Below are 23244 nucleotides of genomic sequence, written 5' to 3'. Positions count from 1 at the left end.
CCGATCTCTTTTCTTGGCACGTTTCTATGTAAAACGTCAAGCCTTTTGGGGTAAACTTGAGGCCCCGTTTTACAGAGAGCTCGGGCGGAGCAACATTCTCCACACTTGAAACATTTGAATCAACCACAGGCATTGTCTCGTTTGTCTCAACCAGCTGCTCCATATTGTCTGATTGAGTTCACACAGACAATTATATTGACACTTCACGTCGGAGATTTATGAATAAATGTATTTTCAAGTCCAACAACTCCCAATATTCATCAACATGTAGCGAAACAGTAATTCAGTCACTCCAAATAAGTTTGCTTTTTTCCAACAAAACTGACAGATTATCCTTCACATACCAATGTTATGTTGTTGTGGAGTAGGTTTGTGCGGCGTCCATTTAAGCCGTGGGTGGTCCTCTGTTCTCCGATCGTGTCTTTAACAGGCAATTCAAAGTTTCACAAAGTCAATGAGCATTGTCTCAGATTTCCAGATCAAACGCTGATGCACCGGCGTCCATGTTCCTTTGTCCTTTGATCAGCATGATCATCTCCGTTTGAGCGTGGTGGTGATTCCAGTCCAAACTTCCATGCAGTGCAAAAAATCCACAAAAAAAACAACAAAAGTGTCCGCTTGAATTAGGGAGGTTTTTTTACTTTTTGTAGTGGCTATTTGTCAACTACAATAAACACCACAAAACGTTGATGCCTTGACTGGACAATGGACTCATTTACTCACTCATGATCTGCGTAAGATCCGCCGTACATGGTGCCTCAGTGGCCTTTTGAAGTTTTATTGTTCTTGACAAATAGCCACTACAATGTTATTTGTGGCTTTTTTATGTATGTAAAATGGGACCCAAGTTCCCATCAGCAAAAACTTTTGCTATCCTGGCTCCAAAATGGTGGAATGAGCTCCCCATTGAAATCAGGACAGCAGATAGCTTGCACATCTTCCGGCGCTGAAAACTCATCTCTTTCGACTCCACTTCGATCGATATAATTACTAACAAAGAATTGCTAACAAAGCACTTATATACTAATAAAGGACTGGTTTATCTAAAGCCAGTTGAGTAGAACTTGAAATGTTTTAGCTCTATGAAACTTGACGTACTTATATGATTCTGTTTTCTTCAAGTTTGTATCTTCCTGGTCGAATGCACTTATTGTAAGTTGCTTCGGATAAAAGCGTCAGCTAAATGTAATGTAATGTTTTTACAGGTACCGGTATTTGAGACGTTGTTTCATAATGCTTTTCTGTTACACTTTATCTTAATGCTTTTATTGTGTTTGTATGTAAAGCACATTGAATTGCCTCATTGAAATCTGCTACATAAATAAACCAGCCTTGTCTTGCCGATATGAACTAAAATCCCTTATGCAAGGTACTTTGAATTGCAGTTATAATAAACCTGCCTTCTTGCTATCCTCATAACTCTCCACTCGTGAGTTTGTAAGGCTGACCTTTAATCTGCAATCATTTTGGGCTTGCAGAAGCCGTTAAAAACAAAAATATTTGAAAAATAGGGATGCTGCAATACGCTGGAACATAATTCAGTATCTGACTTTATAAAAAATATTGGGTGACATTTACAAAGCTCTTCGTGACAAATTACCTAATATCTTCTAGGTCTTTTTAACTATCAATCAAATTCAAAGTTAATTAGCTCCCAAAAATAGTTGGCCTTTGAAATTAATCATGTTAATACTGAGATGGGGGAACTAGCTATTTAATACTATACCATACACAATTGAAACAATCTGTGAAAGCTTGTTAAATTAGACAAGCTAATCCCGTTAAAACAATTTGAATCCCGTTTGACTGACAGAGCAGTGTGAATGCATTTGTTTTCTTTCAGTTGATGTTCTTTATGTTAATGCACTTCCCCTGATTGTTGTATAATGTGTTGATGTTTACTGTAACAGTCATGTGCTTCTTTTGTTTTATATGTAGGGTAATCAGTAAAAGAGAGCCTGCCCTCAGTGGCCTTTCCCCTGCCACAGGCATGCAGTCCCGCCGAGCTGCAGACTCACTGTAATAATCCCCTCATGTCAATGATCCCAATGAGTTCCAGTTGGGGAAAATAAGTGCAGTAGTATCAGCAGATTCACCGAGTTGGAGTACTATCCTTTTAACAATAATATTATGCTTGTATTTGCAATCTAGAAAAAATGTAGTTGACCTAACGACAAGGTTATTATCCAGCACTCATCTAGCAATTTGTGTCAATACAAATGTCTGTGTGTGACTTTAAATGAGGGTTTCCCCAGCACAGTGTAACAGTAAGCAGGGGCCTGGCCTCACAGTGTTGCATTCATTTCAGCTGCTTAAGTTGGGGAATTCAGAAGTCATCTGACAGATCCAGCCTCAAGGAAATCTGGATTCTGAATAACAGAAATGTGGCTGTTCTGGTTGATTTTTAATGTAGATTAATAGAAAAAACTATAAGTCTATAGCAACGAGGAGAAGGCAATGTTTTTGATACAAATAATTTTAAATACATGAATATAATGATTTCGTCCAACATGATTAGTCTCTCCTATGCGTTTATGGTTTTCTTTTACTCTAACATTAACACCAACAATGATCAGATGCCTGACATTAGCACGCCTGGTTAAGCGGCTAGCTCAGCTGATCCCTGTCGGACTGACAACAACAAACAACCGCACATGCGTCCGTTATCGGACAGACCACATGTCCTGCTTTAATATTAACAAGGCTAGTTCCATTGTTATTAACGTCTTTTTTGTATTGCACACACGAATTTAAAGTACACATTTCAGTTCAAAGTAATGCTGATCATTGGCTACTCCCAGCATGATGGAATTGTAATGTTGGTGGAAGATGCCACGCTCCTTTAGAGGAAACATACTTAATTGCTTGTTGTTTATAAAAGGTTATACAATCCACTCCATTTTGAATTCACCATAGATAACATACATAATTTGGCACTTGTAAATTATGAATGTTTTACATCTGTAAAAGGCCTGTGGTCTTGATACAATGTTCTGAGAAGGATGTAAAAGGGATAAATCATGTAACATACGTATTTAAATGTTATGTTGCAACAGACCATTACACATTCGAACAGACCATAGTTTATGTTTTAGAGAATGTTTGTGGGTCAGAAATAAGAGGAATTTATACAACGCAAAACTTTAACTGGACTTCGGTTTAATGTGCTTTAGATCAGCGGCTGTTCTCGGGCTTTCACTGGCACTGTCTCAGCTCCTGGTCCTTCCTCCAGTCAGTCATTGTCAGTGCTCCACTCCGAAAGCCTGTATATCAGCAGTTTGCAGAGAGTTTCCAGGAAATTGCTTAATCAGTGACAGCGACACAGAGCCAGGGTCAGCTGCCTGTCTGTCCGATAATGGATCTATGTTACAACACTGATGCTTACAATTTGACTATACACGTATTGTTTGAGTTGATTGTTCTGTTTTAAAACTATTATGTATTTAGTTGTGAACGACGGTTGGTGATTAGTGCAACGATGTACAGGAAAGGATACGAAATAAAGCTTTCACATCTGTGTCCGATAAAGGAACCGGTGACGCAGCGAGAGGCTCAAACGCCCACTTGTAAACCAACTAAGATATATTTGTAAACTCACCAATAGCCAGACATTAACATCTACCACTAATTAACCATTTAAATAAGCTATTGCCGTTAAACCTAAATGTTGTTAATGGTTAACTGCCGTTTTATTCCCGATAAACACTCACCGTGTGGGACTGCAGGTTCTGGCTGGCTTCAATCACCGCAGACAGCGGCACGGTGTCGTCCAGCAGCAGCCTGCCGGGGGCCGGCTTCTCCAGGTAAGACATTCCCGGAAGATAAACGGTGAAAGTCTGATGTAAACGTCCGTGTGTCACTGACTGAAAACGCCGGGAAGACACTGAGGAGGAGCCCCGCTGAACCGAGCAGGAAACAGCCAGAGATGCAAACTAGCTGTTAGCTTAGCTTTACGGTAACCAAGAAACGCTGCTACGCAACCAACCTCATGGAGCGTCAGTGCCACCTGCTGGTCCGGAGGGAGAACTGCAAAGGGAAATGCCCATCATGAATATTGCACAATTATGAAGTTGACCCTAACCCCCATAACTGAACAAAACACGGAGTTTGATTAAACCGTTGTTTTTATTTGTATACATTTCTTGCTTAATAAGCTTTCTATGGGGGGAACATAATCACCTATTTTCAAATAATTAATTAGAATTTTGTACCAATTGGTGATCTTTATGCATCTATTTATGGTGTAAGTGTTTTTAATTTATATAAAGAAGTATTGAATATTTATATATATATTGAACAACAAAAAAAATGTGTAGGTCCTCAACGAGAAAAAACAAAGAAAATATCTGAGACACTATATAAATACTTTATTAGATGTTTTTCATGATTCTTGAAACGTTTTAATTCTGTGCTGTGCAGTATATTGTTTGTGTTTATTGTTTTCCCAGTCTGATTTTAAAAAGGGGGTTGTAATTACTAAAAAATTCAAAGATAACTTTGTCATAAAAAAAAGATTTTGTTTTTATTCCACACAGAATATCTCACACATTAAACAAAATAAAGACCAAGATTAAACATAAAAAAATGTAATGAAGCGACTGACGCCTTTCTTCTAGCTGCTCTATCCAAATGCACTTCCATAAAAAAAAAACATCAATTACAACACAAAAACAAAAGGGAGGGGATTCTGTCATGAAAAAATACTGCTGCAACCAAAATATTTCGGGAAGTCGGGCTGCACTGTTTGTGCTGCAATGGAGACGTTATTTATTCACTGCAAATAACATAATGCTCTTCCTCCTCCTCCTCCTCTCACTCCTTCTTCTGCTGCTCCTCAGGCATCATCACCATCACCTCCCCCTCCATCACCACCTTGTCCTTCACAGAGCACGTCACGGCGATGAAGGCGAACGACATCTTGATCTTGCGAATCTCGGCCTCGGCCAGCACCTCCTCTCCGATGTAGAGCGGCGCAGGGAAGCGGATCTCCTGGTACAGGAAGATGCAGCCGCGGCCCGGCATCCTGGTCCCGAGCACGGCCGAGATCAGACCGTTGATGAGGACGCCGTGGACGATGGGTGCCTCGAAGGCGGTGGTACTGGCATAGACGGGGTCCAGGTGGACCGGGTTGTTGTCACCCGTCAGCTCTGCGAACAGCTGCACATCTCGGGCAGAGAACGCTTTGGTGAGGGAGGCTTTCTGGCCGACGTGGAGCAGACGACAGGAGGGAGGAGAGAGGCAGCGCCGCCACCTCGGGTTAATAAAGGATCTGCTCCACAGGAAACTCATCCTCCGTCAGTCCAGCTGCAGCTCCCGACTGTTTCCTGTCAGCGCCAGCAAGAACGGAGACACCTGGAGTCAAAACAAAAGAAATAAGGTTGAGAAATGAGTAATAAAACCCAAAAATAGTTCCTATTTTCCCACTTCAGGTTCCCTAAATAAAAATCTATTAATACCTGTAGGAAAATTCAGGTGTCAGAGCAGTAACAGCAAGTATTTCCAAGATTGAGATCAATAAAGTATCTATCTATCTATCTATCTATCTATCTATCTATCTATCTATCTATCCATCCATCCATCCATCTATATATCTATAAGAGTGATACATAGGAAAGGACAGGCAAGAGTTGAATCGAAGATAAATAAAAATAAAATATGAAAAGTAACAGTAAACATAACATTTACAACAATATAATTAAGTAAAACAAAGAGTAGGTTAAAGTTAACAGATAAAGATAAGTGTTTTTGAATATATATAATTTCATAAGACAATTTAGCACATTTCCGGACAATACTACCACTTTCCAAAATTGTACTGTATGCGATAAACAGTCATTTGTGATATACTTATTATATATTACCTTTTTTGTATTTTATATTTTTTAACATTTGAATTTCTCCTACTATGCAGCATTATACACCAAGCAAATTCCTTTTCATTTGAAAAATATGCAATGGCTCAAATTGAGATTCTTGTCTTGAGAAGAAAGCAGTCTCGAATAAAGCTTGCACAAATAAATCGACAATACGTGATCACACATTGTTTTGCTTGCAGTATAATATGAACATTGAGGTTCATCCCCGATTAGATTTCAGTGAAGAAGAATGTCTCTTTATATTGCATTGATGGTTCTGTATTTTTAAACATAAATCTAGGATACAAAAAATCAACATTCAAAATACACAAAGGTGTACAGTATAAAGGTGAATCCAATCCTCTTATTTTTTTCTTTGTCTGTTTTGCCCTTATTACAGAGGGACTGGTAAGGTTTGCGGATCAGATTTGAAGCCTTATCCACTGCCATAAGGAGCCTCAGTATTATTAGCTCTCTACTAGAGCTTACTGTGCAGCCCAAGATGTATCATTTAACTTCGACTCAGATATCTAACTGCCTCTAAGCAGCTAATGCACAACATAAAGATCCTTTTTGCACACTGATCTGGATGTGCTGACCTGAAGCACTCTGAAGGCGCAGGCTTGTTTCTGGTACAAGCTCAGCAGAGTCAGGGAGCTCCACAGCTTCACCAAGCCCCTGAAAAAACACACACACACACACACACACACACACACACACACACACACACACACACACACACACACACACACACACACACACACACACACACACACACACACACACACACACACACACACACACACACACACACACACACACACACACACACACACACACACACACACACACACACACACACACACACACACACACACACACACACAGATATAAAAAAAACATCTTGTGTAGAAGGAGTGAAAATGTGTTTTCCATTGTGCTGCTGCTGAACTCACTTGCTGTAAACACGCAGAAAGGCCGTGAGGGTGTCTTCATCGTACTTCAACAGGTCAAAGTTCAACGCTGCTCCCGCCTGGAACACATACACAAAAGCTAAATATGTATAGTTACTCTAATACTGCACTTCAGTACAGTTTTGAGGTACTTAACTTTATACTACATATTTGAAGCCAATATTGCACTGTTTACCCTACTACATTATTAGTTACTACTTACATTTATTGCCCAGGTTATATGTTAATTAAAAAATGTAAAAAAAAATTTAGCTCCACCTTTATCAGCTACAACATAAAAGTCATACAAATGTGTATATCACTAACTATAAAATCAAGTAATATATTATTTATGACTCTGAAATGGGGCATTCTGTATAATGAGTACTCTTATTGGTACTATAAATATATATTTTTAATATGACTTGAGTAAAAAAGTTAATGAAGGCCTTCTACTTAAAACGGATTATTGTATTTATTCTATATCTGTATAAATTATATTATATAACTTCAGAGATATTTTTCATTAAGACAAACCTCCCAAACTTTTTTTGATAAATGATTATTTTTAAATAATAATAGTGAAAACACCCATTATAATTTCCTGAGGTGAACTGGTAGCCATCAACAAATAATCAAATTAAAGAAGGTTTGTCAAGTATATTTAAACTTGAACCAGCATTTAATGGATTATCAGAGCAGATCCCGCTGTGGGAATTGAACCGTCGACCAAGTGTTGGTGAGCTCACCTCTCCATAAAGACTGTCCAGCCCTGAGATGATGAACTGCTTCAGATTGACCGCACTCAGTCGGGTAGACTCATCCTCCAGAACACTACACACAGAAACATCATGTGGATCAGGGTACAGATTTAATTGGTAAAGATGCAACTATATTATCACGTTGTAGACACCACAATATTAGACACTGTTTTATCCAAAGCAACTAACAATAAGTGCAACAAGAGAATGCAATTCCTGAAGAAATTGCTAGTGGGAATGCTTTATGCTGAAAAGCTAACGCTAAACTGCTATGCTGAAATGTAATGTGTAAGAAGAAAGTGAAGAATTTAGATTGAAATTATACATGAACACTGGGGGCTTGAATGTGTGATAATAGAAGAAAAGAAAGTAAAAAGGCTTGGAAAAGCAGCAGAATATTTGAACTGGAAACTTTTGAACTAACTTGATGGCAAATGATCTGTCGCCATGCCAACGGCATTTGATGACACCCCATTTTCATAGGAGTTATAGCGACATCGTGTTTTATGTCGAGGGATATATGCCGTTTCATATGCCATGGAAACGGCATATGATGACATCCCATAATAGACGTAGAGCTGTTGAGGGCAGGACTGTTAACCATTATCTGAAGTCTGGCGCTGTTTTGACCCTTTTCATAGGCGTTACGACAACATCGTGTTTTATGGCGAGCGATGCGTTTCCATGGAAACGACATATGGTGAAATCTCAGATTTGACGTAGAGCTGTTGAGGCATGGAGAGGTGATATACAGGTGAAGTTTGTGGGACAACCGGACCGTGTCCATTGGAGCTACTGCGACATCGTGTTTTATGGTGAGGGATGCCTTTCCATGGCAACAGCCTATGGTGAGATCTCAGATTTGGCGTAGAGCTGTTGAGGCATGGACCGGTGATATACAAGCGAAGTTTGGGGGACGATCGGACCGTGTCCATTGGAGTTATAGCGACATCGTGTTTTATGGCAAGGGATGCGTTTCCATGGAAACGGCATATGATGACAACCCATAATTGACGTAGAGCTGTTGAGGGCAGGACCGTTAACCATTATCTGAAGTCTGCTGCTATTTTATGGCGAGGGATGCATTGCCATAGTAACACCACATTACGTAACATCAGATTTGATGTAGAGCTGTGTTAACGATTATCTGAAGTCTGCTGCTCTGAGCATGTCAGTTGGAGTTATGACATCATCGTGTTCCATGATACAGGTGTTTATATTTGACCTAACGAGGTGTGCAGAGATCACAGGTTTCCATTTTTCTGAATGAGATAAACTTCTTACATGTGAACGTTTTGTTGAAGAACCGTAACAGATATCGGTGACATTTCAACACGTAAAGCATCTCAAGGACCTTGAGCATCTCAAGTGTGCTTTTTGTGTACTTTCTGGTTAATAATGTGGCCTTTTTGGCAGATTAACTAAAGGTGCTGTGTAACATTTTAAAGTTGGAATGAGGTTTCTGAGTGAAAGTATGAAGGAGCAGTTAGCAGTTGAAGTTGCATGAAGATTGTTCAAGTCTGAAGAGTTTCTCCATTGACTTGCATGTTAAACATTTGATGAATTATCGGATGTATCTCTGGAATTATGAAAGTTATGAATAAGAAAAGTAATAGCCATCGATTCCCGACCGAGCTGAACGTTTTGATGTTTGGACGGAGTTTCTGCGATGCGGAATGTGGGAGAGGAAGCGCAAAATAACCCGGCAGAATAATAAAGAATGTTGTGCTGTATCAGCATTCCCACTAAATTAACCATAAAGATAAAATTATTAAATTGTGGTATATTGATTTTATAATTTATAAAAATACATGTTTTATACCTTTATATTGCAATTCATCCTATTTTAATATGTTATCTTTATTCACTCTTTATTAACAGATTCTTTATTTTTATAAAATCTCTCGCAGTGTGGTGAGATTGATCCTACCTTGCAATGTTTCTTTTGTAAATTAGTGTCATTTCAGAATGTTCTTTTATCTGTACATTTGAAATATTTCCTTATTAATTTACAACTTTCATCTCAAATAATATTTGAGTTTATTGCTCATCAATGTTATCTTGTAAATTGTACCCCCTTTCCCCTTCTTCCAATTGTAAACTTTTTGTTTTACCTGAGCCTAATCCACCCTAAAACAAAAATAAATATGATCATTTTTAAAGAGTTAATGAAGAGCCAATTAATAAAACAATAAATCGGTATTTATAAACAGTATCAAAAAAGAGATAGAGGGACTTACAGGCAGACCTTCATGTAGTGGTACGGTGAGGCGTTCTTCAACACGACCCGTTGGTAGAGCGCAGGTTTGTCCTTTGTGTCGGCGCAGCTCATTATATTAAAGCATCAGGGAACATCAGGGAACTCCAACAGATAGTAGTCAGCTCAGACTATAAAAGCAAATAATTGAAGATTAAAAAGTCATCAACTAAACTCAACATGATTTATTTTAAAGAAATTGATGCACTTTCACTGTAGACTGTGACTTCTGGAAAAGCTCACTAGGGAACCATGTGTGGTCAAATCCACAGCTGGAAATAGTCCCCAACTAAAGCTATACGTCCTGGTGTAAAAAAGGTTTGATTCAACTACAGTGACATGCTGTTCTTAAGAAATTCAACTATATTTGCAAAAAGTTTGCCAGTAACACCAGACCGAAGTTTGTGATAACTGGTATAGGATCAATACTGGCTGGTACCTTAAGTTTGGTATTTAAATAAAATAAAATGTATTATTTAGGTGAAAAAGGGTAAAACAGTGCATCCCTATTACTAAACTCATAACTCGTATTTTGTCCTCTCTCTTTTTTTAAACAGACTTTACTCTGTTTTTCTCCATCCTACACTCAACCTCAATGTAGTTGTACTAGTTTGATATTATAGTGCATTCCAACTTATTTCTTTATATTTATATATAGTTTATCAGATATTCCAATATTTATTGAGTAGTTTTTACTCCAGTGTAAAGCATGCTGTAACACAATAATTTCCCTATTTAGGATTTAGGTGGGGTAGGTAATTTTGGAGAAACCAGCTCGAGTGCGCTAGAATTTGAAAATACACAACCGGAAAAAATCTGCCTCTTCCTTATAGAGCCCCTCCTCCAACACACACGAACACGCACATGACCAATGAGGACACGAGATAAGTTTGTGCACAGATGGAAGGCTGACAGGCAGGTCATCCAGTAACATAACATCAGTACATCCAGTACTAACCATAACATCCAGTTATTTTAGCCGGGCCTGCTAAAATGATTGGTCGTGCTTTTTACAGCGCTACGGCTTCCACAGATGAATTTCTTTTATGTATTGTCAAAGCATTTAATATATTCATTGCTATCGGGATGTTAAGAGCATTCCATGGAATACAACAAAAAGTGTTTCTGAAATAAATTACATACCCCACCTTTAAGTACATAATATATCTCTGTTTTCATATGTTAGGTTATGAAGGTCAGGAGACTGAAAGAGATTTATAAAAGCCCCGGTTTTAGTTGTAATGCAAAAAAGGGGCACAATATATTGTTTCACTCTTATAGCAAACATGTTTTTTCACACAAGCAAATAATAAACTTAGCTAACAACATAGCCAGCTAACCGCTAAGCCACAATTAAAACTTGCTGTTACATTAAACCTAACATCTGACATAATAAATAACCCATGCATTTAAAGTCTGACAGACAACCCTTTCGTCACGAAAATGTCAGGAACATGAATGCAATTATAGACATTTAAAAAATATGTATAAAGAACAACAACCTGAATCTAGAACTAGCTTACAGGAGGTCAAACAGTAGCTAAACTGAACTGGCTTTTAAGTCTACTCTAGTTTCTAGCTGCTACACTGACAGCTGAAAACACCTAAGAGTAAAGTAAATGCAGTTTCTGGTTTGATAAATGTTTATTAAGAATTCAGTTGTTAAGCATTTAACTCACCAACTACATCCACATTGAGAGTTCAGCGTGTTGTGAAATGTAGCATGCCCCTGGAGTCCGCGCATGCGCAGTCATCACAGACGGATATCTCAAAGAGTACACAATAGTGAGATGGTTCACTCCGTCCAAAATCCAGGAATCGAAAAATATACAGTAAAGGTAATAAATGTCAGGTATACTAAAAAAAAAAGTGCTGATAGTTTAAGCAATAGTAAAATTGCTATCATTTCATTTGTTTACATTTGCAATCCATTTATGATATTGTGAAAGAAAATTGGATAGTAGAGATGACTATCTAGAAATAAATCTAATAAAAACCAACAAACATTCCGGCATGGTGTTAAATACATGAAAAACAATGCTTACATGAGAAATAAAAATATGATGTTTCAATCTCAGAAAGTGCAGAATTTCAATAATCTAACAATAGGCATAAATTGAGTCAACAATAATAACTTTAATTTGACCGAAATATACCCCAAGCCAAAATATACATGAAGACAATCTGAAAATTATCAACAATCAGTATTATTTATCCTTAAATTATTTTATCTTCATGTTTTTGTTGCAAATGTCAAGTTACTTGTGTAATTCTTCTCAGCAAATATAATCATTTGCACACCAAAGGGACTTCTGCTCTGTGGTATCTTGAATAAATTATCTACTCATAAATGGTAGCTGTAAAGATGTGTGTGTTCACATGAAACAAGACACTGAGAAACATTGTTTCTGAAAGAGAAATCGGAATGTTTTCTTTCAACACTTATCTAAAATGGAGACTACAGCTTCCTGCTTGGTGCTGCGTGTCTAAAAACGTCAGGAATATTTGGAATATTAAAATGTTACAGATATAAACTCTGTCATAGCAAAACTCTTATACCAAACTACAAAAGAGCATCAAACCAAATTCACAGCCTTCATTGTCCATTCTGAGGTCATAGGGTTATAAAGTTTGCTTCAGGAAATTTTCTTAGCGTTTCCACCGTTGACTTCCTTCTTAGACAGGAAGTCCATGATGAAATTGGCAGATTTCCTGGGACGCTCCAATGACACAGAGTGACCACAGTTTTCTATCAACTCCACCTGACAGTTTGGCAGCGCCGCCTGCAGCACCGCCGCCCCCGACACGTCCACCACCTGGAGGAGAAGCAGGCCCATCAGCAGCTCCTCATGGTTGGTTGAGCCATTTAGAGACTTTAGTCAAATTAAATCTAATAGATCAATATTAAGAAGCAACTGTCACGAAACACCATTTTCCCAGGGATAAATAAATAAGATAACTAATTACCAAATATCTTAATGAAAACAAATGAATTAATAAATAAAGTATTTTGATTCTAAAATGTCTGATCATTTAAAAAATCTGCTCTTTGTAATTCAATTTTTTATAATCATGTTTTCATAATGGCACTGCGGATAAATGGGCTTTATATATAGACAAGGGAGTGGTTTTGTTTGCTTGCATGCCGGAGAAAAAACTAATTTCCGATCACATCATTAGACATTAGATCACAAATTCAGTTGACGTTGTTTTTGGATTATGGGTTATGATTTACATTTCTGGAAAGTCAAGTTGATGTTTACATTTTTTTTGTTTTGTTTAACTAAACATCTTAGCACATGCTTTTTGGAAATGTGTGATGGACACCCCTCACCCTGCAAAGTACCAGATTTTCTGTCCTTGGTCCATTCTGGGACTTGAACCAGAGACCCACTGGCTCCTGCGCCAAGTCCCAGAGCTATCGCCACCCAGACTGATATATAAATAAACTTGAAAACACAGCTAACTCTATTAGAGCGCTTTAGATCAAAGAAACATAGACCGTTTAAAGGAAAACACATAAGAGATCAAATATGTAGGACCAAGAGTTGAAAATAAAATCCTATAAAACAGGACGCAGAGGAGACGCAGAGAGGAGACGCAGAGAGGAGAGGCAGAGAGGAGAGGAGAGAGGAGAGGAGCGTTTTAAGATCAGTCGGTGAGTCCGAGGCTCCAAATGATTCATGTGTACCTGATCCTCCTTCCCCCAGATCACCTGCACCGGGGATGTGATCAGGTGCAAGCTGTCCTGCAGCGAGTGACGAGACTTCTCCCCGACGATCTCCATGAACACTGACACACACACACACACACACACACACACACACACACACACACACACACACACACACACACACACACACACACACACACACACACACACACACACACACACACACACACACACACACACACACACACACACACACACACACACACACACACACACACACACACACACACACACACACACACACACACACACACACACACACAATCATTAAAAAGGAGCAAATGACAAAAATACATGAAACAACAATAATTAAAGACTTTGGACATCAAATACTCCTGGCTGATTAAAATAAAAAAATGTTGTCGATAAAACTCCAAACTTGGATCCCCATGGAGATGGGAAGGATTATTTTCTAATGTGCACTGCTTAGTGGAGGAGGAGAGAAGGACTTCAGAGAGGAGCAGACTGACCTTCTTTGTAGAAATCATTGTTGGGCACCCTGTTGTCAAGGAGACCTCGCAGGAGCTGTTAAAACACACACACTCAATTAAAAAGATACACAAACACAATTCAATGGGTACACAGTGCACTGTACTAATGGTTCCTTTACGCCAGATATTAAAAAGCATGTTTGCAACAAAAAAATGAAAAGTCTGTCGCAAAGCTAAAGACAGAGACTCCTCTACTTAACAGCCCTTTTGTGTTTAAAGGGGCCCTATTATGCTTTGGGGGGTTCTCCCTTCCCTGCAGTGTTCTACAGGTTTGTGTGCATGTAAATGGTCTGCAAAGGCTACAATCCCTGTGTTCCCTCCAGAGGGAGTCTCTCACACACACTTTTACTTATATAGCACATTTATAAACTATTTTTGGTCGAGCCAAAGTGCTGTACATACAGGGTTGGGAGGGTTACTTTGTAAATGTAATCAGTTACTGATTACTGATTACATGGCTCTGAAAGTAATCCGAATACAGTTACTGTTACGCGTCTTAAAAAAACAAAAACGTAATCAGATTACTTTTAGATTACTTTTGGATTACTTTATTTTTCCATCACAGATGGTATGTTTTGGTGAACAGGAGACACAAAAAGCAAAAAGGAAACTGAACGTGTTTTTACTGTTTTAATGGCTTATCAAGAGCACAACTGAAACATAACATCTGAAACGAAGCAACAACATAATAAACTTTTTGGGGATGCAGCTTGGGATTTGAGGAGTGAGGGTTGGCCAGTGTTGGCAGGACAGGACATGAATTAAAATGTCGAACTCGGCCTTCATTTTAAGGACATGTCGGCCAGGGGTGTAGAGCTATATTTGTTTAAGCACCGGATCGGCAAAACAGGAGACTCTGTGAACCAGTCTGCCTTGATCTATGAATTCATGTCTGTGACACTCACAGTATCTGCTGCCCACAGCTGTTTTATAGAAGGAAAACCTCCTTCACTTCATGAAATCTCTGCAGCGCCAGGAGGCAGCTGGAGGGTTAACTCAGCCTCTGAGAAGAGGAGCGCGCAGTGCCTTTCACGCACCGCCTTTCACGCACCGCCTTTCACGCACCGCCTTTCACGCACCGCCTTCGCTGTGTTTACCTTCAGAATCATAAGGCTAAAGGGCGACCGCAGGCTGATGTGTTTTAACCACACACACCTCTACACACACACGACTTAAACGCAGACTTTTGTTCATCCATGTTTCGTTGTTATTGTTTCACTGAGTGGACCCGCCCCTTTTTTTTCACACGCTCCCTTTTTTTGGTCCATCTGCGGCGGTAAAAGTTTTTGTGCGCTGTGATGATTCGGCTGTACCTTTAATAATGAATATTAAAAGTTGTGAGGAAATCTTTCCACCAATAATTCTAATAAGTAATCCAAAATGTATTCACTTCAGGTTTACGAAAGTAACTGTAATCAGATTACTCGTTTTTCAAATGTAACGCGAGCTGAATACAGTTACTTGATTTTTGTATTCTGATTACGTAACGCCGTTACATGTATTCCGTTACAACCCAACCCTGTGTACATATAATAAAAATAACCTACAGTAGAGACACTTTACAGCTAATACAACAGCACAGATTGTTCAGAATATCAGTTTGAGAAAAACGACACCCTCTACCCTTAGACCCTCACATCGTACTGTACCTGCTTGGGGAGGCTGATTGGGGTGTAGCAGCAGAGCTTCAACATGGACTCCAGCTCCTGAGTAGTAGTGGGGATCAGAGGGATGGACCCCTGCTGCTGAGTCTTCTCCATCTCCCTCAGGCGAACGATGAACTCAGACTCTGTGGGGAAAACCAGACCTGCAGGACAGAAAGGAGGAGAGCTTCTGTCACTCACATACACCGATCAGTATGGGGTTTGAATCCAGGATAAATCACACAGATCAGATGTGCTGAGTTTACCTGCCGGACACATCAGGGTGACGCCAGACAGGTGAGCAGGGTGATGGGCAGCGTACACTCCAGCGACGTTCCCCCCCATCGACGTCCCCACCAGGTGGAAGGGTGTTTTGTCCAAACCAATACTCTTCACAAACTGCACAGGCAGAGACACAAAGACAGAGGGGATCACTGTCTGCTCAGTGCCCCTGTGCAGCCTCTACTACAGCTACAGAGAGTGGGCACAGGCGTGAAGTGGATGAAAACAGTAATAAAGAAGAATACCTTATCATTAATTGTCTTCTCTTTTAATGCAATAGAAATGTGCCACTTTACATGTGCAAAATGTGCAATTTAGAAGACAAATATATGGACTATAATGTATTTTCTATTACAGATTAAGATTCTATGAAGCCATTTCAAGAGATATTATTCCCTGTAGTCCATTTAGCTTTGTTTAGGACATTTTTGGGCATTAAACTATATAAAAACGTCGTGATCATATGCCAGATTGCAAGCACATATCTAAGAGGAAGAGCCAAATGAACAAATATAGCATGGGGAAACACCTCGTGGAAGACCATATCTGATTATTAGTGACTTTTAGTGTTGATAAATGGATCTTTTTTAAACAGAGCCAGGCTGTGTTCCCAATCTTCTAGTTGTTATGCTAAGCTAACAGCAGTATGTCCTGACTCCAGCTACGGCGCACAAACTAGGGATTGATATCTATCTATACGTCTCGTTCTATTTTTATTTCCCGTAAATCTTCCTTCCTTTCCTGCCGTTAGAGATATTGAACGGTATCTGTTCCTTACTGTGCACGACATCACACACACACACACACACACACACACACACACACACACACACACACACACACACACACACACACACACACACACACACACACACACACACACACACACACACACACACACACACACACACACACACACACACACACACACACACACACACACACACACACACACACACACCTGGTGGATTCTGGAGACCTGGCCTTGAATGCAGTAATCCTGGGCCCCGGTGCGAGTTGTCCCCTCGTGACCGGGCATGTCCACACACACCACATGCTGGCCTCTGGGGAGATGCTGGCAGAGAAAACACACGCACCCAATTATAAAATAAATGAAAAGATAATACTTTATATATAATGAAATATAGAGTGCAGAAACAAGACGCACACGGGAAAAAACATTTATCAAATATGTAAAAATAAGATACAATTCAAAAAATTCAATACAATTAAAAAAATAGAATGAATTACATATAAACAATTAATTCCTTATGTGTAAATTGTTTGGCAGTGTTTAAAAAATTAAGATCAGGAAAACATTATGCATCATTTGATTAGATTATTCCCAGGTTATAAATATCTATCCCGGGAGCTATGCTTTGTATATCTCTGCGTCTCTAACATGAATCATATAGAGAACTTCTTTGACCAAGTGTGAAAGTGGTATGTTTCTCTGACGTCCTGTGAAGAAGAGTTAGCCTCCAGGCCAGCGTTATAAATGATTATGGGTTTACATGGAGAACAGATGGTTTTTTTTCGGCGTGGGAAACCCATTTAAATCGATTCAAACATGTAATTCCATTTATCACACAAATAATCTGTGATTAAGGCGTGTGTCCCAGTAGATAGAGCCAGCCTTGGTGTTCGGATCGGAGGGTCACAGGTTCAAACCCCACTGCAGTCAACATGCCGTTGTGTCCCTGAGACACTTCACCCCAAATTGCTCCTGTGGGGATTGCCCACAGTATTGAGTATGTAAGTCGCTTTGGATAAAAGCGTCCAACAAGTAACATGTAATTAATCATGATTACGTGTATTTGTTTTAACTCCCCCCCCAAAATACAAGTAAACAAGGTGGGAAATTGTGTAATAATGTCATGCATGACAAACTGGTAAAAGACATTGGGGGACATTTTTACTTTAATTTTAACGTTTCAGATTTTTTTATTATTAGTATGAAGTCTGAACATTTTCCAAAACGCAGCTAAAGCGTCTACAAAGCCGCTGTTACGGAGAGCCTCTGTGAGTGCCCTCTGTATAATGTGTGCTAGATCCATCTGCTCCTACAGTGGTGACTGTCCACTATCACTTCTATACTAAACCATTTCAACAAACTGACACATGCTTTAGCAAAATGCCTTTCCCCTGTTTTCACCACACCTAAAGCAAGCAAGTGCAGAACATTAGTCATGGATCAGGTGTGCCGTTACAGCGGGGTAGTGTGGGTTATTACTGATGTCTAGTGGTCTCCAGTCAGTGCCATACATGTAGTTTGTTCCATAGTCTTTCTTTGCCTTTTAACTGCAATACAATTCATTGTACAAATCTGTGCTGGAATTACTGGAGGAAGTGGGGGTAAAACTAGGCTATGTGGTTAATCTGAGGGTTTTTTTATGGGTGTTAAGGTTTCCGGATTTACCGAGCCTAGTCCCCATAGACAGAGCTACTGCCTCCGAAAAAAGGGGCCAGTAGCTTATTTCCAAGTGACTAAAATTACAAAAACATGAATGAAAGCATGTTATGTTTGTCATATTACATTTCTGCCAATAGATCCCTTTCAGTACAAAACACTGGTCCTTTAAAAGCTGTGCTTTTGAGAAAGATGCTCAGTGTGCACTTGTTTTTTTGTATTGTGTGTGCGAGAGAAGAACTGTGTCCCTGTATGTGTGTATGATACCTTGACGATTGGCAGCCACATGTCCTTGGAGGCGGAGAAGCCGTGCAGAAGCAGCAGCGATGGCGTGGCCCCCCCCGGCGTCCCGCGGCTGCTGTAACAGAAGCGGTAACTTCCACTCTTACAGTACCGGATCACCAGCCCCAGCTTGCGACGCATGTACCTGAGGAGGATCACAGGCAGAGATTATCTGTCATCTGAATCTGCCCCTCTAGCTAGAGACCTAGCAGTAAACTGCAACTCAAAGTTCAAGTTCTTAATTTGTCCCTGAGGGGGGATTAGTTCTGCTGATGTAGCATGAAAACAACAGCAACACAGGACAAGACACAAGCTAAAAAGCAAACTACACTATCACTCATAAAACACATGAAAACGAGTGACGGGGGAACACATGAAATACAAAGAGTTTAGAAAAAAGTTAAGACAGAAAGAAAGAAAGAAAGAAAGAAAGAAAAGGAGAGAAAGAAAGAAAGAAAGAAATGCACAAGTACCTAATATCTCTGAGGAAATCTAAACTTCTCCTGTATCATCGTTTGTTTTTCCTGTTAGTCAAATTGTGATAACATAATTTAAAGCCTGTTTACATTTTATTTAATGATAGTTTTCTGTAACCGAGCATTTTATTCAAGTCACAAAAACCCCTATTACATCACTGTGACTCAGCACTGTGTGTGTGTGTGTGTGTGTGTGTGTGTGTGTGTGTGTGTGTGTGTGTGTGTGTGTGTGTGTGTGTGTGTGTGTGTGTGTGTGTGTGTGTGTGTGTGTGTGTGTGTGTGTGTGTGTGTGTGTGTGTGTGTGTGTGTGTGTGTGTGTGTGTGTGTGTGTGTGTGTGTGTGTGTGTAACTGGGTGAAAGAGCACTGTCAATCCGACCAACAAGTATTCTGTTTCCTTTTTTACAGCTTTAACAGTCCAAGTCCGATAGGCCAAGGCACACCAACATATCTGCTCTTTCAAAATAAAAGCGTATTTCAGAGGCTTCATCCGGACAGATTCACTCTAGTGGCTGAAGACTTTTCTTTTTGCCGCTGCTTTTAATTGAACTATTCATATCTTAAACTGCACTGTAACTTTTATCCATGTATTTTTTCTTTTAATGTTTATTTTATTATCTTTGGTTTTAAATGCCATTTTCTTAATGTCTTTCATTTTTGTAAAGCACTTTGAATTGCCTTGTGTTGAAAGCCGCTGTATAAATAAACTTGCCTTGCCTTAGCTATTATAATATAATATGTTTGACTTATTGTTATTTATTTAAATATAAAATCCATTATGTTGCAAATGGGAAATGTTAATATTAACTTAAAAATATATTACTATATTAGGTATTTTAATATATTTTATGTAAATTGTTATTGCTGATCCCAGTGAGGACCAGACTTTCTTTTCTTAGAAACTATTTTGAAAGTTTGAGAGTACAGAGGACTGAGTGAGAGTTTTATCACATGGAGGAGAAGTAACCACCTGAAGCTTAATATGTGCAAAACCATTATCTGGTTGTGGTAGACGAGCAGAGGAAGGCTTCACGTCCATGGCCAAATCAACAAACATTCAAGTTTTAATTTGTATCTTTGGGGTGATTTTGGAAACTCCTCAGAGCAAGGAAGGAAAGAAATCGTTTACCCTCAGGATGAGATGTGGTTAACCTATGCTTACACATACTGTAGCACGGATGTGTTGATAACAAATTAACTTTGAGTTATACTGTAGACATTGAAATTGAAATTCTTTACCCGAAGAAAAATACAAAAACAAATAATATTTAAAAAAATGATATATATATATACACGTATATATATAATAAAATTAATGAAAAAAAAACAATAGAAAATTAACTTTACTGTAACAACACTGCTATATGCAATATATACTTTACAAATATGTATTATGTTGTTACTGGCTACTCATTTTTAACCATGGTTGTTTACTTATTTCATTTTATAAATTGTACTTGCTTTTTGTTTGCCCTGCCCCATTGTTGTAACAATGTCAACCTCCCCGCTATTGGACAAATGAATGATTTCTGATTCAGATGTTTTATCTAAATAACATTATGATGTTACAGTGACCTTGCCATTTGACGTTTCACTGCCAACATCTAATCAGTTTGACCTTGAGTCCAAGAGGATGTATGTGAATAATACCCTGAAGGCAATCCTGAGATATTATGTTCACAAGAATGGGATGGTCGTCCTTTAAACATAATGCGTCCAATGATGCAACCCTCGAACACAGAGGTGCTGGTTTTGGAAAAATTTACAAATCCTCAGGTTACTATCAGATCTTGGAAAGACCCCTGATTAAAACCTGTAAAAATACGGAATGAAGCAGATTCATCTTGTTGTTTTTTGCTCCAACTGTGTTTGGCTGCAACATTAGCTCCACTTTTTTTCTTTGACAACTTACGTTGGATGTCTAGTGAAAAAATCCAACAACAAAGACCTAATTGCTGGACTGTGTCTCACCACCGTGTAAAAAGTACATGTATGACAAAAACCACAAAGCGTGAAAATATGTTGCCACTACAGACAACCAAATGTAACAAATGGCTCCTTTGATTATAAGTGTGGCTTTCCCTAGGTTTCAAAATGGTTGAAAACATTGGGGTAATATAATAAGTACACAATTATTTTTGTATTATTATTATTACTTGTTCTTTTCTAATTATTATTTTTTTTTTATTGGTTTTTCAGTTGAATTATACTTAAAGTTCAGGGTAATCAACTGCTAAAAACATACTGTTCACATTTTTTTTCTCCAATAAATTGATGTTTTCAAAGTAAATGGATAATCGTTTTTAATAATCGTAATATCAATTATTGACCCAAATAATCGAGATTATGATTTTTGCCATAATCGAGCAGCCCTACAATCAACAGACTATTACCAGTCTAACCAGTGTGTGTGAGTGTGTTTACCAGTTGTAAGCTTTAAGGAGGGATCCAGGCCAGAACATGAAGGAGTAGATGAACGCGAAGACTGGGAGAACCAGAATACATCCTGATATCATTATCATCTCCATGGCGGCACACCCTTTCAAAAATAAAACACACAAAAATACATCATCATCAATACAAGCATTTGAGTTCAGTAAACCCAGTAAGTTATCATTTTGGCTCTCATAAGTCATGAATCTGTCTCTATAAACATTGACCAGTGTGTGTTATACACCATTAAAGAAAGGGCTGGTCAATATATCTACATTGTATCAAAAATCTCATTGGGTATTGGTAAATATTTTGTGAAAGCACCAATACTAAACCCTACGGTTTCTTTGCTATGTTGTTATCACATAAAATGTTGTGACATTCTTATACACCATTTAGAATTATTATAAAATGTTTAAAATGAGCTTGACTGCAATCAGACGAGAAATATTTTCTTCTCGCTGCATTTAGAAAAAAAAAACCTTGCATTAAAATAGATTAATCTCAAAAAGAGAAGAGCTTAATAGTTGTTAGACTGCTCATAAGTTCATGATTTTACCGAAGAAAATGTAACTTTTTATGTTAACCTGGCATTATTCACGTTTTATGTGAATTTGCCTCGAAATGTACTGACCTATATATTGCTTTGATTGTTTTACTGTATTGCTTATATTCAACTTGAAAATGAACTCAAACAAAAAAGACGGTGGCATTTACAAACCGGCGGTGTGTACAGTAAAGTATAGCGGAAGACCGAACTTCCCTTTAACAACATGAACGCTGGTTTCCTTTAAGTTTCAACATACATATTTCTATATTTTATACATAAGGTTTGACGGTAGGAGGAATGAATTGTCTTTTTGAAAAGCCGCAACAAATATTACATTTGAACTGACAGGTATCCTGGTTATGAGTGTCTTTTGAAAACCTCACATCTCAAACAGGTTCACAGCATGCAGGTTCAACCAACACTAGGAATAACACAGCCAGCGTCTGCATATGAAACATGAATATCATACAGCATGTCTATACCACCTGAGGGGAAGTAGCACCGTACCTGTCCGAGTCCTCTTCGCTCTGTCACCGCCTGACGTCCTCCATGCACTCCTCCTATTCCTCCTCCTCCTCCTCTTTCACCCACATTACACAACAGCCTATCATCTCACTTAAAGGGAAAGTCCTGTGCTGCGTTTAGGCACCGTCGGAAATATCACACACCTAAATTATACCTATATATAACATGGAACAACTGTTGCATTTTAACTGGATATTCTTCATTTATAAAAGTATAAACTTTAAACTTTATAAAAGTGTACCCATTCCTCTGTTTGTATTTATTGTTAACATTGTACATATTTATAGTATTTGAACAGCACATATATAAATATATATTATTATTATTATTATATATATCAATTTTAATAATTTATGTTTTGATGTGTTCATCACTTTATCATGTGTTTTACTTGTTAACAGGTATTACAATACTGCTGGGTAGCTTGTGAATGTTTCCAATGGTTCCATAACGTTTTCTTAATGTATAATAAAACGTAAAATATAATTTGTTGGTTTATTTTATATTATTAATTAGAATCTTCAAAGCTGTCAAATAAATTCAGTGGTGTAAAAATGACAATATTTCCCCCGAAATTGTAGTGAAGTAAAAATGA

General features: G+C 38.5%; 3 protein-coding genes across 7 annotated transcripts in view; all 3 read right to left on the bottom strand.

Annotated features, from left to right (window-relative positions):
* Window positions 1-4003, bottom strand: part of pxk (PX domain containing serine/threonine kinase) — a 32302-nt gene extending 28299 nt beyond the window's left edge. For all 3 annotated transcript variants that reach the window (XR_013808766.1, XM_079684829.1, XM_079684830.1), the window contains exon 1: window positions 3711-4003. Coding sequence is in view for 2 of the 3 variants with exons in the window: in XM_079684829.1 (XP_079540955.1) it covers window positions 3711-3812 (102 nt within the window). In the remaining variant the exon portion in view is untranslated. The remainder of the gene's footprint in view (window positions 1-3710) is intronic.
* A 349-nt stretch (window positions 4004-4352) lies between these two features.
* Window positions 4353-11804, bottom strand: rpp14 (ribonuclease P/MRP 14 subunit). 2 transcript variants are annotated; one of them, XM_079684835.1, is made up of 6 exons: window positions 11506-11804; window positions 9810-9957; window positions 7558-7642; window positions 6812-6888; window positions 6455-6533; window positions 5162-5352 (listed from the first exon to the last, which is right to left on the bottom strand). In XM_079684835.1, the coding sequence occupies exons 2-6, from the start codon at window positions 9899-9901 to the stop codon at window positions 5296-5298; spliced, it is 390 nt and encodes a 129-aa protein (XP_079540961.1). In that variant the 5' UTR covers window positions 9902-9957; window positions 11506-11804; the 3' UTR covers window positions 5162-5295. The 2 variants fall into 2 exon arrangements, with proteins under 2 accessions (XP_079540960.1, XP_079540961.1); XM_079684834.1 differs by lacking the exons at window positions 6812-6888; window positions 7558-7642; window positions 9810-9957; window positions 11506-11804 and having other exon boundaries at window positions 4353-5352.
* A 138-nt stretch (window positions 11805-11942) lies between these two features.
* Window positions 11943-22770, bottom strand: LOC307041429 (monoacylglycerol lipase abhd6-A-like). 2 transcript variants are annotated; one of them, XM_079684832.1, is made up of 9 exons: window positions 22632-22770; window positions 21566-21680; window positions 18653-18812; window positions 16937-17050; window positions 15960-16092; window positions 15700-15857; window positions 14030-14084; window positions 13518-13618; window positions 11943-12642 (listed from the first exon to the last, which is right to left on the bottom strand). In XM_079684832.1, the coding sequence occupies exons 2-9, from the start codon at window positions 21667-21669 to the stop codon at window positions 12463-12465; spliced, it is 1005 nt and encodes a 334-aa protein (XP_079540958.1). In that variant the 5' UTR covers window positions 21670-21680; window positions 22632-22770; the 3' UTR covers window positions 11943-12462. The 2 variants fall into 2 exon arrangements, with proteins under 2 accessions (XP_079540958.1, XP_079540959.1); XM_079684833.1 differs by having other exon boundaries at window positions 22610-22632.
* Between the last annotated feature and the right edge of the window lie 474 nt (window positions 22771-23244).

The sequence above is a fragment of the Notothenia rossii genome (genome assembly GCF_949606895.1).
Source record: "Notothenia rossii genome assembly, chromosome: 5".
In the NCBI taxonomy this organism is placed as follows: Eukaryota; Metazoa; Chordata; class Actinopteri; order Perciformes; family Nototheniidae; genus Notothenia; species Notothenia rossii.
The sequence above is the reverse complement of the archived record's forward strand: the minus strand, read 5'-3'. Positions and strand labels throughout refer to the sequence as shown.

What these genes read in the sequence shown, in the direction of transcription:
- rpp14 (XM_079684834.1), bottom strand. Translation starts at nt 5,289, where the DNA reads ATGAGTTTCCTGTGGAGCAGATCCTTTATTAACCCGAGGTGGCGGCGC.
- LOC307041429 (XM_079684832.1), bottom strand. Translation starts at nt 21,669, where the DNA reads ATGGAGATGATAATGATATCAGGATGTATTCTGGTTCTCCCAGTCTTC. An exon ending in AGGTCTCCAGAATCCACCAG is followed by an intron (nt 16,093 to 16,936) that starts GTGTGTGTGTGT and finishes CTGCCTGTGCAG; the next exon opens with TTTGTGAAGAGTATTGGTTT. An exon ending in TCTGGGGGAAGGAGGATCAG is followed by an intron (nt 12,643 to 13,517) that starts GTACACATGAAT and finishes CTTCTCCTCCAG; the next exon opens with GTGGTGGACGTGTCGGGGGC.